The 16,205-nt window shown below is 36.6% G+C and overlaps 1 protein-coding gene across 3 annotated transcripts in view; it reads left to right on the forward strand.

The window, feature by feature from the left end:
* Positions 1-16,205, forward strand: part of CADPS2 (calcium dependent secretion activator 2) — a 483,312-nt gene that overhangs the window by 303,159 nt on the left and 163,948 nt on the right. For all 3 annotated transcript variants that reach the window (XM_070046319.1, XM_060305373.2, XM_060305374.2), the window contains exons 10-11: positions 5,150-5,258; positions 6,301-6,501. In XM_070046319.1, coding sequence (XP_069902420.1) covers positions 5,150-5,258; positions 6,301-6,501 — 310 coding nt within the window. The remainder of the gene's footprint in view (positions 1-5,149; positions 5,259-6,300; positions 6,502-16,205) is intronic.

A 16,205-nucleotide genomic window follows, 5' to 3' on the forward strand; every position in this document is an offset into this window, starting at 1 on the left:
GGCAGTGAGAGGCCCGCGTACCGCAGGAAAAAAAAAAAAAAAAAAAAAAAAAAGAAAAGGACAAGGGCAAATAAATATTGACTAGATAACATATTTGATAATGAATATTTTCTGACTAAATGTTAATATTAGTATATTAATAATAGTATTAGTACAGTAATATTTAGTATTACTTAATACTAAGTATTAAGTATACTTAGTGTACTTAAGTATAATTAAGTATTACCTTATTTATTACTAAAATAAGGTAGAATTAGCATATAATGAGCACTGCTTTGTAAGATGGGAGCTGGTGATAGAAGCAAAGCACTCAGTTTTCTACACTTAGGAGATGAGTTAAAAGCAAAAGAAATAGATATTTGGCCATCATCCCCATTCTAACACAGAGCTTCTAAAACCCTGAGAGTTTCCTAAGTAATGAGAGTGATAAAGGTGTTATGTTGATGCAGTAACTTTGGGAAGCACCTTAGGCTGGTTGTCAGGAGAAACAACCACAGGATTAGAGGGCTGGAACTTTCAGTCCCACCCACCCTGACCTCTGGGGCAGGGAGAGGGGTTGGTGGTTGAATAAATCTCCAGTGATCAGTGATTTAATCAATCATGTCGATGTAATGAAGCTTCAAAAACCCAAAAGGAGGGCGTTCAAGAGAGCTTCCAGGTTGGTGAACACATGGAGATCTGGGGAGAATGGAGTGCTGGGAGAGAGCATGGACACTCCTCACTGTTTCTCCATACCTCGCCCCATGCATCTCTTCCATCTGGCATTTCCTGAGTTATATTCTTTTATAATAAGCCTGTGATCTAGTAAATAAATGGGTTTCTTGAGTTTTATCAGTCTCTCTAGCAAATTAATTGAACCCGAGGGGGTGTGTGGGGCAATACTGGGAACCTCTGATCTATAGCCATTTGGTCAGAAGTACAGGTAACAGCTTGGACTTGCAACTGGCCTCTGAAGTACAGGAGGGGGTCATGGGAACCTCCAGTCTGTAACCGGTTGACCAGAGCACAGGTAAACAACCTAGGCTTGCAACTGGCATCTCAAGTAGGGGGAGTGGGAGGGCAAGCTTTTCAGACTGAACCCTTCACCTGTGGAATCTGATGCTATCTCCTGGCAGATAGTGTCACAATTGAGTTAAGTTGTAGGAAAACCAGCTGCTGTCCAGAGCATTGTTTGGTGGTGGTACAGAAACCACCCCTCACCCTCTCCCCACACACAGGTTGGAACTAGGTCCAGGAACCTACAAGAACTTACATGTAAAATAAAAGTTTTAAAGCATGAGTGGAAATAATAAACACAAAATTCAGCATAATGATTACCTCTGGGGAGAGAGAAAAGGAAATGGGTTTGAGTAGGTGTCATATGTAGGCATTAACTTTTTCTGTCCGAAGGAGCTGGGGTCGGGGGTGGGGGCTTAAAGCATATATATACATATATATATGTGTATATATATATGTATATATATGTATAAGAAGTTATGATTGAACAAAGCTGAATGGGGGGTATATACATGTTAATATATTATCATGTTTTTTACGCTTGAAATATTTCATAATATTTTTAAGCTAACACTATGTTAAATCACTTTATGGAAGAATGGTGGGATTTTGGACTAAGTTAAGTAAGAGAGTGAGTTGCTTTTCAGAATAAATAATGGAAGTATAATGTTACAGTTTACCACTTACCAACACCCCCTAAAGAAACACCCACAGTCATACCTTTTTACACAAAGAAACTGAAGCTCCGATGGGAGCCAGTGGGTTTCATCTGTAAGCCTTAGGCATATGCAGGTGAGAAAGTGGATTCATTGGCCATCTATAAGATACGGAAAGCAAAAAGAAAAGGAAGTCTAAGAGTAGTAAGAACTGCAAGTGTCTCAAGTTATTGGACTCGCTGTTCCCAAAAAAGCTTTGGTTTTTTTCCCAAAATAGAAAAAGTCTCATTATAAAGTAATTAATATTCTTAAAAAAAAACTTTAAACACTGAAAAAAGTAACTTTAAATGACCTATAATTGTACTATCTAATAATAATCACTATTTATAGTTTCAGTATACATCCTTCTATTCATATGTATATAGAGTGTTTACCCAAAAAAGCACACTCTACATTTTTAAAATCTGCTCTTCATGTTATCTTAGAAATAGTTTCATGTCCAGAAAAAAAAAAAAACCGTCATATTTCTTTCAGTGGCTGTATGGCATTATACCCCTGTGTGGTTATACCATAATGTATTTAATCAAACCACTGTTGGTTTTTCCAGTTTTTTCTCATATGCAATGCTGCCGTGAACACACTGCACATGCATCTTTGAGTATTTGTCCATTTGTTTCCTTGGGTAAGTTCCTGGAAGGAAATTAGCTGGATCAAGTGTTCATAATCCATCATAAGTCTTTTGGTATCAGTCAGGGTTCTCCAGAAAGGCCAGCAGGCTAGAAACTCAGGCAGGAGTCAATGCTGCAGTCTTGAGGCAGAATTTCCTCTTCTCCAAGTAACCTCAGTTTTTGCTCTTATCTACAAATCACCCCACATTGATATTAGTTCTTTGTTGAATATATACTTTGCATACACCTTTTTACTTTCTTCAGGGTATCCTTTAATGAGACGTTCTTAATTTTAGTGTTAGTTCATGTAATCTATTTTTTTTCTTTCTTAATTAGTTCCTTTTTCAGTCCTCTTTAAGTAATCTTCATCTACTGAAAGGTGTGCTTATGTTTCCTTAGTTTTAATTTCTGTTCAAAAGTGGGAAAGGGAACTCTCATTAAGCAAAGTGTCTTCCCTGGAAACCTGTGTTGTAGGAAATTTTGCAATTAGGTATCAATCCACCAGACATCTTTTTCTCCTGCTCGGAGCAGCACCTCCCCCCCACTGCTTTGGGGGAACTTCTAAGAGCCTGCCCACTGTAGCATTCAGTAGTCTTTGCCACAGACCCAGACTGGGCTAACAGTGGTACTTTTGCCCCTTGGCCACAGTGAATGGTCCACATACGGCCTTACACCTAAGCTGAGGCAATCAGAGGTGGCTGCGGAGCTGTTGGCAGCTATGGTTCTAGCCCGGTGAGACTTCAGGGTAAGAACATGAAGCCAGTTCCTCAAGAGAAGCAAAGCAGAGAGACAGCAGACCTTGGCCATGTTGAGTCCCTGGCTGCCTAAAACCTTAACTCCACCCTGGACCTTCCTGTGGGGTTGGCTATGTGGCCCAATAAATTTCCAACACTTATTAAGATCTTTCTTACTTTGGTTAAGTCTTGAAATATGTGTGCTTGAAAATGTGGTTCCATAATTGTATGTTTGAGAATGCTCATAATATGTCTCATTCTTGGAGATTCACAATGTGTACTAGCATATTAAAGGCCGTAAAGAACCTGCAGTAAAAGAAGCCTGTTTGTCTTTATTTAACCTGATGATTCCCCAACTTTTTTTTAATTGAAGTGTAGTTGATGTACAATATTATGTAAGTTACAGGTGTACAATATAGTGATTTACAGTTTTTAAAGGTTATACTCCATTTATAGTTATTATAAAATATTGACTATCTTCCTGTGTTATACAATATAACCTTGTAGCTTATTTTATGCATAGTAGTTTGTACCTCTTAATCCCCTCCCCCTCCCCCCTTCTCTCTCCTCACTGGTAACCACTAGTTTGTTCTCTGTATCTGTGAGACGGCTGCTTCTTTTGTTATATTCATTAGTTTGTTGTATTTTTTAGATTCCACCTGTAAATTATATCATACAGTGTTTGTCTTTCTCTGCCTTATTTCACTTAGCATAATGCCCTCCAAGTCCATCCATATTGCTGCAAATGGCAAATTTTCATTCTTTTTTATGGCTGAGTAGTATTCTATTGTGTATATAAACCACATCTTCTTTGTCTGTTCATCTCTTTCTGGACCCTTAGGTTGCTTCCATACCTTGACAATTGTGAATAATGCTGCTAGGAGCATTGGGGTGCATGTATCTTTTTGAATTAGTGGGTTTTTGTGTGTGGGGTTTTTTTTTTCAGATATATACCCAGGAGTGGGATTGCTGGGTCATATGGTTGTTCTATTTTTAGTTTTTTGAGGAACCTCCATACTGTTCTCCACAGTGGCTGCACCAATTTACATTCCCACCACCAGTGCACAAGGGTTCCATTTTCTCCGCATCCTCTCCAACATTTTTGTTTGTGGTCTTTTTGAAGATAGCCATTCTGACAGGTGTGAAGTGATACCTCACTGAGGTTTTGATTTGCAGTTCCCTAATGATTAACGATGTTGAGCATCTTGTCACGTGCCTGTTGGCTCTCTGCATGTCCTCTTTGGAAAAATTCAAGTGTTCTTTTCTGTTCAAGTGTTCTCCCCACTTTTTTAATCAGGCGGTTTGGTTTTCTTGATATGGAGTTGTATGAGCTGTTTTTATGTTGGATATTAATCCCTTATCGGTCATATCATTTGCAAATATTTTCTCCTATTCAGTAGGTTCTTTTCATTTTGTAGATGGTTTCCTTTGCTGTGCAAAAGCTTATGTTTAATTAAGGCCCATTTGTTTATTTTTGCTTTTATTTCCTCTGCTTTAGGAAACAGATCAAAAAAAATATCGCTGCAGTTTATGTCAGAGTGTTCTGCTTATGTCTCCCTCTAGAAGTTTTATGGTCCCAAACTTATTTTTAACACAACTATTTTTTTTTATGGCTCTTCTGTTAACAAATAGCTCATGGAATCTTGGCCAGCAGGTCATCAAACTGTGAAATGCTGGGTCATAGGCATGAAAGGCCTAACTGCAAGCTGATAAATGAAAGATGCTTAATCTCTGAGCAAGGTTTAAAAAATGTGAACATTTAATAATTTATATGCAGATCATATGTTTGGGGGTTTTTTTGGTCAAAGAGTCTTCTGATAAAAAAAAAACTAGAAGATAAATTTAATGTAGGGGCTTCCCTGGTGGCACAGTGGTTGAGAGTCCGCCTGCCGATGCAGGGGATACGGGTTCGTGCCCCAGTCCGGGAAGATGCCACACGCCACGGAGAGGCTGGGCCCGTGAGCCGTGGCCGCTGAGCCTGCGCGTCCGGAGCCTGTGCTCCGCAACGGGAGAGGCCACAGCAGTGAGAGGCCCGCGTGCCGCAAAAAAAAAAAAAATTAATGTAACCAATATGTAAACTTTCTTTCTCATGCAGGTTAGCCAATACACCTTTGCTATGTGCAGTTATAGAGAAAAAAAGTCTGAACCACAAGAATTAATGCAGCTTGAAGGATACACTGTGGATTACACAGATCCCCACCCAGGTAATTCTTAGTTGAATCACTTTCCCTGCCTCTCATGTATTCATGAAATTGTCATAAATATCCTGTGTCTATTCTCCATTTCAAACTCCATTCAGTGAATGGTACATTTTCCATTTATATACCTAGACAAGATTTGATAGGATTTGAATTATATCTTTATGAGGCTACTTAGTTTTAGCCATAACTCATTATCTCTGTTATCTCAGTACAAGGATGAAACATGTGAAAGTTACTGTAACGGGGAAATTATATGAGAAATATCAGCAGTGCTTTCAGAAACTTCTTTACTGAAAAGCAAAAGGTACAAGAGACAGAAACAGGGAAAGAAATAGCTAATGAATAACTGTATATTATATACTACTAATTTTCTCCCCAGCATCACATTCTTGTACTTCTCTCCCTCCCTCCTAATATATTAATGCTGTGTATAGTACTGGACACTCAGTGCTTGAGATGAGTGAGTGAATGAATAAGTGAATGAATGAATGAATGAATATATGGAGATTAATGAAATTAATAAAGTGAGGTTAAGAAATATAGAGATACTAATGAATAGATTAAGAAATTATTATAGATTAAAAATAGAAGTCAGTGATCCCATTCACCGATCCATCACTTAAAATGCAAAATATCTTCTCTGTGAAAGAATTTTGCAAAAGTAAAATTCCTTGCAACGTAAGTATCATTTTTGTCTTGGCTGTATTTTTTTTACTGCTAAACTGGTCATATATATCTCCTGCATATAGAATGAGGAATGTGCCGGCAGATAATGACGTTCTTCCCCGGCATGGAATATCAGACTTTGCTGTACATTCCTTTGGGGTAGGTTTGTATGTCTTGCAGAATGCTGCTTTGTTACGAACGGTTCCCTAAGCTAATTTTAATTTCCAAAGTGATATGGAAGTGTGTAGCGTCGCCTTATTGTTTTCCTTCAATTCTTGGATTCTGGATTTGATCCTCAACTGAAAATGATTCAAGGCATTGAGCTCAAAATCTGCCAATTGTGTGCATTTTAAACAATGTCTTTGTTTTTCCTCCACAGGCCTTCAGGGTGGTCAGATGTTCTTCAATGCTGTTAAAGAAGGAGACACTGTAATATTTGCAAGTGAGGATGAACAGGATAGAATATTGTGGGTTCAGGCCATGTATAGGGCCACAGGTCAATCGTACAAACCCATTCCTGCAGTTCAGGCCCAGAAGCTGAATCCTAAAGGAGGAACTCTCCATGCAGATGCTCAACTTTGTAAGTTTTGTTGAAAAATAATTTGATTATCAATTAATAACCTTAATAAGATATAAAATTGCCTGAGTCAAATTTGTTCAGTATTATAGTTTACATCATTAACTGATTCCTAATTGAATAAGAATAGTTCATTTTAGTAGTCATAGAATCAGTTATCTAATTTTTCAGACAAACCTGGAATAAATGGTGCCTATGATTTCCAGTCATGAATTTGCCAAGCACTGGGATGTCTCTGGGAATCTCAAGAGCATAAAAGAAAATTGATTTTAACTTACTGTAATTTTAACTTACGTGTTCTATTGAAATGGGAAAAGTATTGCAAAATCAAACTGGCATTAAGATTCCAGAATACCAAAATGATGGACCATAACTTTCTAGAGTTGTTCCTAACAAACCAAAAGGATAATAGGCCTACTTTCTGTTGTAGGTCGGAAAAAAAAAGTCATCAAGGCAACTTTCTTTTTCTAGATACCTTTATATTCATGCCATTTTCTCAATGCTAATGTAAATCATTAAGAACTAAATTTTTCATTTTAATTTACAAGTAATTAATAACAAATTATGTAATAATGATAGAAACATTTTCAAATGTAGCTTTAATAATCATTAAACCAAATGTTTTCACTTGTTATACTCCTTTTTAAAACTTCTCTGGTTCCTTCTGTAATATAATAAATCAGTTTGTCTTTAACTGTAAGCTCAAATTGGAACTTTTCATTCAACACCCTTCTACTCTCAAGATTCTTCTCCAGGGAGCAGCATTTTGACATTCATTATTTTCTTCTCTCTTCTCATACTTTTCATGCAGCAAATAACTATTTTCTGTTCTTTTTTAGACACCCGATAGTATTACATTTAGACATCTTAAACAAAGGTACTTTAGGCCAAATAAAGATGGAATATGAGCTCAACTCCAGATTCCTGCATGCTTTAGGCTTCGAAGTGTACACCTTTAAACTTATCCCGATCCATCTTCAAGTGATGCTGGTGCTTCATACGTAGTATAGGCATCTCACAATTGTATACTTCCATATCTCCCTTCCTGGCCCCTGCACACTTCTGGTCATACATTTTACTTCTACAAATGTTGTAAACCCCACAATACATTGATATTATTATTATGCCTTAAACAGTCAATTACCTTTTAAAGAAATTTAAATAATAAGAGCAAATGTTGTATACTCAACCGTGTAGTTACCATTCCTAGCACTCTGTATTCTCTTATAGAGATAGTTCACTTCTGAAAGGACTTCCTTTGACTTTTCTGTAGTGCTTTCAGCTTTTTTCTATATGAAAATGTCATTATTTTACCTTCACTTGGAAAAATGCTTCTTTTCAGTACTTTAAAGACTTTGCTCCACTCTCTGCTAACTTGCTTTTTTTTCTCCTGATGAGAAATGTGCTATCATTTTTGTTTCTTCCTCTGTATATAATGTGGTTTTTTTCTTAAGCTGCTTTAAAGATTTTCTCTTAATCACTGGTTTTGAGCAATTTGATTATAATGTGCCTTGGTGTAGGTTTTTTTTTTTTTTTTTTTTTCCCCCCCCGGTACGCGGGCCTCTCACTGTTGTGGCCTCTCCCGTTGCGGAGCACAGGCTCCGGACGCGCAGGCTCAGCGGCCATGACTTACGGGCCCAGCCACTCTACGGCATGTAGGATCTTCCCGGACCGGGGCACGAACCCGTGCCGCCTGACTCTCAACCACTGCGCCACAAGGGAAGCCCAGCCTTGGTGTGGTTTTGGTTAATTGTCCCCAGTTCTGGACCAAGACTATTCTTAAAGACCCCAACTGCTGACCAATGAAATTTGAGGTTTTATTTTCTGGCTGTTGGGAACAAGCACTGCTCCAGGCTCTGTGTGAATCTGGGGCATTGGCCCGTCTAATCCTTTAGGGTGGTTCTTTCCCCATCCTCATATTGTTGCCTCCCTTGCGTGAGGTGGTCAGTATTCATTTGAATACAAAATGGGGCAGCGAGAGGGAACAGTAGTCTTTCCTGCAAACTCCAGCAGCCTTGGCCTTCCTGAACTGTCAACTCCATCTTTTCAACTCAGGGAGACCACTGGCTCTCCCTGGGTTCTCCTTCCCTGAGCCACAGCTTTGAAAGTTTCTCCTGGCATTAACCTGGGGCAACTAAAAGGCTCATCTCATTTGTTTCCCCACCTCTTAGGAATCACTCTCCTATGTTGCACGATGTCCAAAATTTTGAGAACATTTTAAAAAATATTTTTACATGAATTTTTAGTTGTTTCAGGTAGGAAGTTTAATCTGTTTTTAATGACACTGTCTTAATCAGAAGCAGAGTGATTGTTTTCTTCGTTAGAGCAGTGTTTCTCAATCTCAGCAAGACTATCCTTTTGGGCCAGATAATTCTTTGTTTCAGGGGTTGCGGGGAGGGCTGTCCTGTGTATTATAGGATGTTTAGCATCATCCCTGTCTCCTACCCACTAGCTTCCTGTAGCACCTGATCGCACTGCCCGCCCCCCCCCCCCCGCCCAGGTCTAACGACCAAAAATATCTCTAGACATTGTCAAATGTTCCAGGGGACACGGGAAAAGGTGGAGAAGGTTTACCCCCATTTGAGAACTGCCGAGTTACGGTGACTTGAAAATTATTTTTGTGAAAATGTTTCCCTCATTCACTTGTGTTCCAGTATTTTTTCTTTACATCTTGTGTGCAAGGAATACCCAAGGAGTGTGCTGGTATCATAAAGGATATCAACCATCTTACACACAATGGCAAGAAAAGTGGACAGGAACCACTGGTCTAGAACATTGATATCATGACTACATGATACAGAATTACTGAGTCAAGGATCTAATAATCAGTTTATTCGGATAGCCGTATAATTTCTTTCTAGCAAAACCTTTCTATTAGATAACAATGTGTTGTCAAGGCAGTGTTGATCAGGCTAAGTGGAACTGAATTTTCTAGCCCCTTGCTAAACTTGTTTTAAAAAAGCTAAATTTGTTCTAAAAAGCCAAACTGTTCCAGTCGCGTTAAGAGCTTTCTTGTATTCCAGGCTCTTAGTAAAGTTTTCTGTCAGAGCAGACCATGCTGTTTTACCTTTCTTTAAAAAAGAAAAAAAAAAAAAAAGAGAGAGAAAGAAAGAAAAGGAAAGAAGAAAGAAAAATCTGTTTCTATCTCATCCAAATGAGCTACTGACCATGACCTTCATCAGAGATGCGACTTGACTGCCCCAGAGAGTAGTTTTCCCTTTAGTATTTTCCTCCCTTCCTTGGCTTCTGTATTATTTCTTTTTCTCTTTCTTGATCATCTCTCGGAAGAACAACTTTTAGAGTCATTAGTGGAAACTGAGAAAATAACATGAAATTAAAATGACTCGAAATAAACGTTTCTAAACATTTATTTAAATGTTTAAATATGTTTTTCATTTCTTTGCTGACCTATATAGCTGGTAAGGGTAAGTATTTTTATGATACTTTTTTGCTTCACTACATTAAATTTTTTGTAATGATGGGATTTTTTGTAACATCTTTATTAGAGTATAACTGCTTTACAATGTTGTGTTAGTTTCTGCTGTATAACAGAGTGAATCAGCTATATGTATACATATATCCCCATATCCCCTCCCTCTTGCGTCTCCCTCCCAGCCTCCCTATCCCACCCCTCTAGGTGGTCACAAAGCACCGAGCTGATCTCCCTGTGCTATGCGGCTGCTTCCCACTAGCTATCTATTTTACGTTTGGTAGTGTATATATGTCCATACCACTCTCTCACTTCGTCCCAGCTTACCCTTCCCCCTCCCTGTGGCCTCAAGTCCATTCTCTATGTCTGTGTTTTTATTACTGTCCTGCCCCTAGGTTCATCAAAACCTTTTTTTTTTTTAGATTCCATATATATGTGCTAGCATACAGCATTCGTTTTTCTCTTTCTGACTTACTCCACTCTGTATGACAGACTCTAGGTCCATTCACCTCACCACAAATAACTCAGTTTTGTTGCTTTTTATGGCTGAGTAATATTCCATTGTATATATGTGCCACATCTTCTTTATCCACTCATCTGTCAGTGGACACTTAGGTTGCTGCCATGTCCTGGCTATTGTAAATAGAGCTGCAATGAACAGTGTGGTACATGACTCTTTTTGAATTATGGTTTTCTCAGGGTATATGCCCAGTAGTGGGATTGCTGGGTCGTATGGTAGTTCTACTTTTTCAGGAACCTCCATACCGTTCTCCATAGTGGCTGTATCAGTTTACATTCCCATCAACAGTGCAAAAGGTTTCCCTTTTCTCCACAACCTCTCCAGCATTTATTGTTTGTAGATTTTTTGATGATGGCCATTCTGACCAGTGTGAGGTGATACCTCATTGTAGTTTTGCTTTGCATTTCTCTGATGATTAGTGATATTGAGCATCCTTTCATGTGTTTGTTGGCAATCTGTATATCTTCTTTGGAGAAATGTCTGTTTAGGTCTTCTGTCCATTTTTGGATTGGGTTGTTTGTATATTTTGGAGATTAATCCTTTGTCAGTTGCTTCATTTGCAAATATTTTCCCCCATTTGGAGAGTCGTCTTTTCATCTTGTTTATGGTTTCCTTTGCTGTGCAAAAGCTTTTAAGTTTCATTAGGTCCCATTTGCTTATTTTTGTTTTTATTTCCATTTCTCTAGGAGGTGGGTCAAAAAGGATCTTGCTGTGATTTATGTCATAGAGTGTTCTGCCTGTGTTTTCCTCTAAGAGTTTTATAGTGTCTGGCCTTACATTTACGTCTTTAATCCATTTTGAGTTTATTTTTGTATATGGTGTTAAAGAGTGTTCTAATTTCATTCTTTTACATGTAGCTGTCCAGTTTTCCCAGCACCACTTATTGAAGAGGCTGTCTTTTCTCCATTGTCGCCTCCTTTATCAAAGATAAGGTGACCAGTTGTGCGTGGGTTTATCTCTGGGCTTTCTATCCTGTTCCATTGAGCTATATTTCTGTTTTTGTGCCAGTACCATACTGTCTTGATGACTGTAGCTTTGTAGTATATCTGAAGTCAGGGAGCCTGATTCCTCCAGCTCCATTTTTCTTACTCAAGATTGCTTTGGCTATTCGGGGTCTTTTGTGTTTCCATACAAATTGTGAAATTTTTTCTTCTCGTTATGTGGAAAATGCCATTGGTAGTTTGATAGGGATTGCATTGACTCTGTAGATTGCTTTGGGTAGTATAGTCATTTTCACAGTGTCGATTCTTCCAATCCAATAGCATGGTGTATCTCTCCATCTGTTTGTATTGTCTTTAATTTCTTTCATCAGTGTCTTATAGTTTTCTGCATACAGGTCTTTTGTCTCCTTAAGTAGGTTTATTCCTAGGTTTACTCCTTAGGTAGGAATAAACCTAGTTTTATTCCTAGTTTTATTCTTTTTGCTGCAGTGGTAAATGGGAGTTTCTCCTTAATTTCTCTTTCAGATTTTTCATCATTAGTATATAGGAATGGAAGATATTTCTGTGCAGGAATTTTGTATCCCACTACTTTACCATATTCATTGATTAGCTCTACTAGTTTTCTGGTAGCATCTTTAGGATTCTTTATGTATAGTATCATGTCATCTGCAAACAGTGACAGTTTTACTTCTTCTTTTCTGATTTGGATTCCTTTTATTTCTTTTTCTTCTCTGATTGCTGTGGCTAAAACTTCCAAAACTATGTTGAATAATAGTGGTGAGAGTGGGCATCCTTGTCTTGTTTGTGATTTTAGAGGAAATGGTTTCAGGTTTTCACCATTGAGTATGATGTTGGCTGTGGATTTGTCATATAATGATAAGATTTTTTAAAGTAATATCATGATCTTGTTTATGGTATCATGATACTGCTTTCTAGGCAAACCTGGAATATTTACATTAACTTTACCATTTATGAAACAGAAATGTTTATTTTTGCCACAACAGGAAAGTAGAAACAAACTCATATCTATCATTCATGTGGGCATAAAGGAAACGGCTATGAAGGTGTTAACAACAGCATGCAAAAAATTCTCTGTAATGTTTAGTAGAAAAATGCTAAATTATATATGTGATGCTCTTTTCACTCTATTAAAAAAGATTTTTAAATATATGTAGAATGATACCTAAAATATTTACAGTGGATGCGTTTAATTGGAGGGATTGGTTGCTAATTCATTGCCTCTCTTGCCTGAATTTCTACAATCTATGTTATAACTTTAAAAAGAAAAGCTCATTTTTAAATCCGAGCATACCAAATGGTTAGGGATAGTCAGATCAAAATAATAAATTTATGAAATCTAACTTATTAGGATACAACCTTATTATCTTTTAAAAAGTATATATAATGGTGTGTATTTATAGATTTATCCAGTAAGTGTATCTATTCTACATCCATATTTCTTTGACTTTCAAGGTCTACAGAAATTCTAAGGAAAAGGGTAAATTGGAGTGAGGTTGGGGGAGTACTGTTGAGTTTTTCTGCTTCAGTCTGCCTCTTGCCAGATGGATGACGTTGTTTAAACTGTCCTTCTTTGCTGTCCCCAAACAAAATACTATGCAAGCACCTTTTTCTTTTTTTCATTTTCCTCTCACACATATAATGTGTATGTTACATAATACAATACAACACAGTACTAGTTGACTTTCAATAATAAATCAATGTCAAAAATGAACCAGAGTACTTACCTTCTTTTCAATTTTAGCCAAACTTTTAAAAAATTCTTAAATCAGACTGTAAACTTATTTAACTTTATAAGTTAATTCTCCTGATTGATCTAATAAGTTAAATTTCACCCTTCATCAGTAAAATATATCCTACTTTATATTGAATATATTATTTCAAATAAATGTTGAATATGTGTACTTTGCCTATGATTATAGGTCTGTATGTGTTGATTAAGATTGTCATCATATATAAGTATTATTTATTTGTTATTTGCTGCAGAAAGTAAGATGTGTAAATCCATACATTCATTTTTAATCAATTAACGAAAACAAGCTAAGAAATTATTTGGGTCAATAATAGAGGCATGAACAGACCCCTCATGAATATATGTACCAACCTTTATTGTTAGGTCTTCAGCATAAACCATATGTACGTGAACATACCAACAAGATAATCTACATAAAATTTTAAAACATTTAAACTTTTCCTATTGAAGTCTATATGGGTGCTCTAAAAAGAGAAGTGGTACTTCTCTGTGCCACTTTTAACTTGCTGTAAATTTTCAAGCTCAGTGAGAGTTGGTGCTAAAAGGAAATTCTAATTGGGGTGGGTAGTGGTAAATGCAGTTACAGGCAAACTCCTGAACATAGGATAATTTTAAAACAAGTTATTGTATTTCAAAGGTTCATTTGCTGCTTAGTTGAGCTCAAGGTTTTGCAGAGAAGACAGGCTCTTAGCTAGCAGCACCGTCTTCTTAGTCCTTTTGGTACTGGAGTCCCAGGCCTGGGACCAAACACCTGAGTGGTCTCAGAAGACTGATAAATGGCCTCCTCTTCTACGGTGCCGTGCTGTTCTTGCCCCTTCCTCCAACTCTCTTTTTCTTCCCCTTTCCCTTTTATATCCCTAATCTCTCACACCACCAGGAACAGCAAGAAAAAAAAGAAAGAAAGAAAGAAAGAAAGGAAGGGGAGGGAAGGGAAGGGAAGGAAAGAAAAGGAAAGGTAAGAAAAGAAAAAGAAAAACATGTAGCATCCTTAGAATTAGTTGCAAAGGAAAGAGAAACATTTCAGTTAATTTTTACCCTTCTCACATTCTGATTTCTGACTTAGGTACCCTTCCTGGGATTTGGGTTCCTGAGCACATAGGAGCTGGCTGTGGTCAATGCCCACCAAATAGCCCTCCCACCACAGTGGGGCCTGCCAGCTTGCTAGTAGACCTCACATGGTTTTCTATGCTAGCTATTTTCAAGTCGTTGTTAACTGTTTAAATTGATACTGTGAACCTGCTAATTATTCTTTTCTCTTGACTTCCAATAGCTATTACCCTAATGAAAAACTTAAATTTTCAGGTCCCATTTGAATAAAGCCTCTATAATTTCTTAAATCTATAGCCAATAGTAATCCTTCTCAATTTGGGTTTTATTCCACCCACTTTTACCACACCTGGTGAGAGTACTACCTGAAGATGCTGGAGCATGTATCCAACTGTTACCATAGAAACTCTCCACCAGTACCCTCATTTATCATGTCCAACATCTGTACTTAGTCCGCAGGTTAATCATCACAGTATATGACAGTTTTACAGTACATTGTTTTAGCTCTTATCTTGTTGGTTTCTTTCGATGATTTCCTTATATTGTTTCAGAAGACAAACTGAACTGAGCTAAGTTGTCATTGAACATTTGATTAGTGCCATGAATAATTTTCCATTTAAGACTCATCACCATAATTCTGTGTTATGGTGAACATGAATTGAAGATGATCGAGTATAACTCAGTTTTAAAGCAAGTCTCCAAGCCTTGGATTTGGTTATGTAATTGATTGAAAGCATGTTTTCCATTTGACCCAGATGATAACTCTGTGTTACCCTCACAGTTAATAAAGACATGTTATGCCAAGAGAAAACTTTATGAAAATATTATTTTATAAAAATAAGACACTAGCTATTTTAATGATAATTATTTTCCTATTTTACTTTAGTTCATGAGAGGATTTTAAAATGAAAGGTTTCCCACACAGGGAAACCTTTCTAATTTATTGCCTTTCTAATTTATTTTTATTCATAAATTCATGGAAACTAATGGTAAAATAGTGCATGGTGAAGTTTATTTACATAAAATATTTTGAATTGTGCTGATCAGATGGCATAGAAAGTACATTTCACTTTCATAGAATTTACAGCCCTGAAGAAATTGTAGGTTGTTGTTGCTGTTTTTAATAAAAATTTTAGTAGGTTTGTTTGCCTGTATGTTTTTTCACCGTCAATGTACATTCTATGTTTGTGACTTAAATTGCTATCATAAATATTATTTTTATCAGTAATACTGTTTGCTAGAAAAGTACTTTTCCTTTTATGTGTGTGATTTGGAAAGGTTTCTCACATTAAATAATATATGGTTTTGAGTTATATTTCATAAGGAAGATAATTCATAAAGTACCCTTATTTTTGAAAATATGATTTAATTATGGGAATGAACTATAGACTCAGTTTTTTTCAGAAACTTGTGTATCTTATTTAAAGACTGTATACCCATTATTTTAAAATAAGAATCTTTTTCTACAAACCTTTATAGTAAAAGGAGAATTATGGATTTTTTTCTCTGAAGTTTATTACATATCCTTTTCTCAACACATAAACCATTAATGGGTGTTATTTTTAACTTCTTGTTATGACCTTCTTTGGTGAAAGAAATAATGAATAAAATTCAGCAGATGTTTTATAAAACTAGTAATTTAATTTCATAAAGGTGATACTAAAAGATTTTTCTACTCAAATGAAGAGATGAAGATTCTAAGATAAATTCTTTAAAATACAAAATCTTCTGATTTTATAATATGTATGCCTTGCATTTTTCAATATTCTTCCTCCACATTTGATATTATTTCACATTATCATATACTTAACTTTATATTAAAAGACTATCAGGCATAAGAATAAAATACAGGAGAAGTTGGATTATCTCATTTCTCAGTTCAGGAAAAGCAGTTTAGTTTAGTGTTCATGCAACTAACACTAATTACAACATGTAATGTATTTAATCATTCAGATAAGTAATTACTAAATGCAAAAGAATACATATGCTACTTTCTCC

This window comes from Globicephala melas, chromosome 9, assembly GCF_963455315.2.
Source record: "Globicephala melas chromosome 9, mGloMel1.2, whole genome shotgun sequence".
Classification (NCBI taxonomy): Eukaryota; Metazoa; Chordata; class Mammalia; order Artiodactyla; family Delphinidae; genus Globicephala; species Globicephala melas.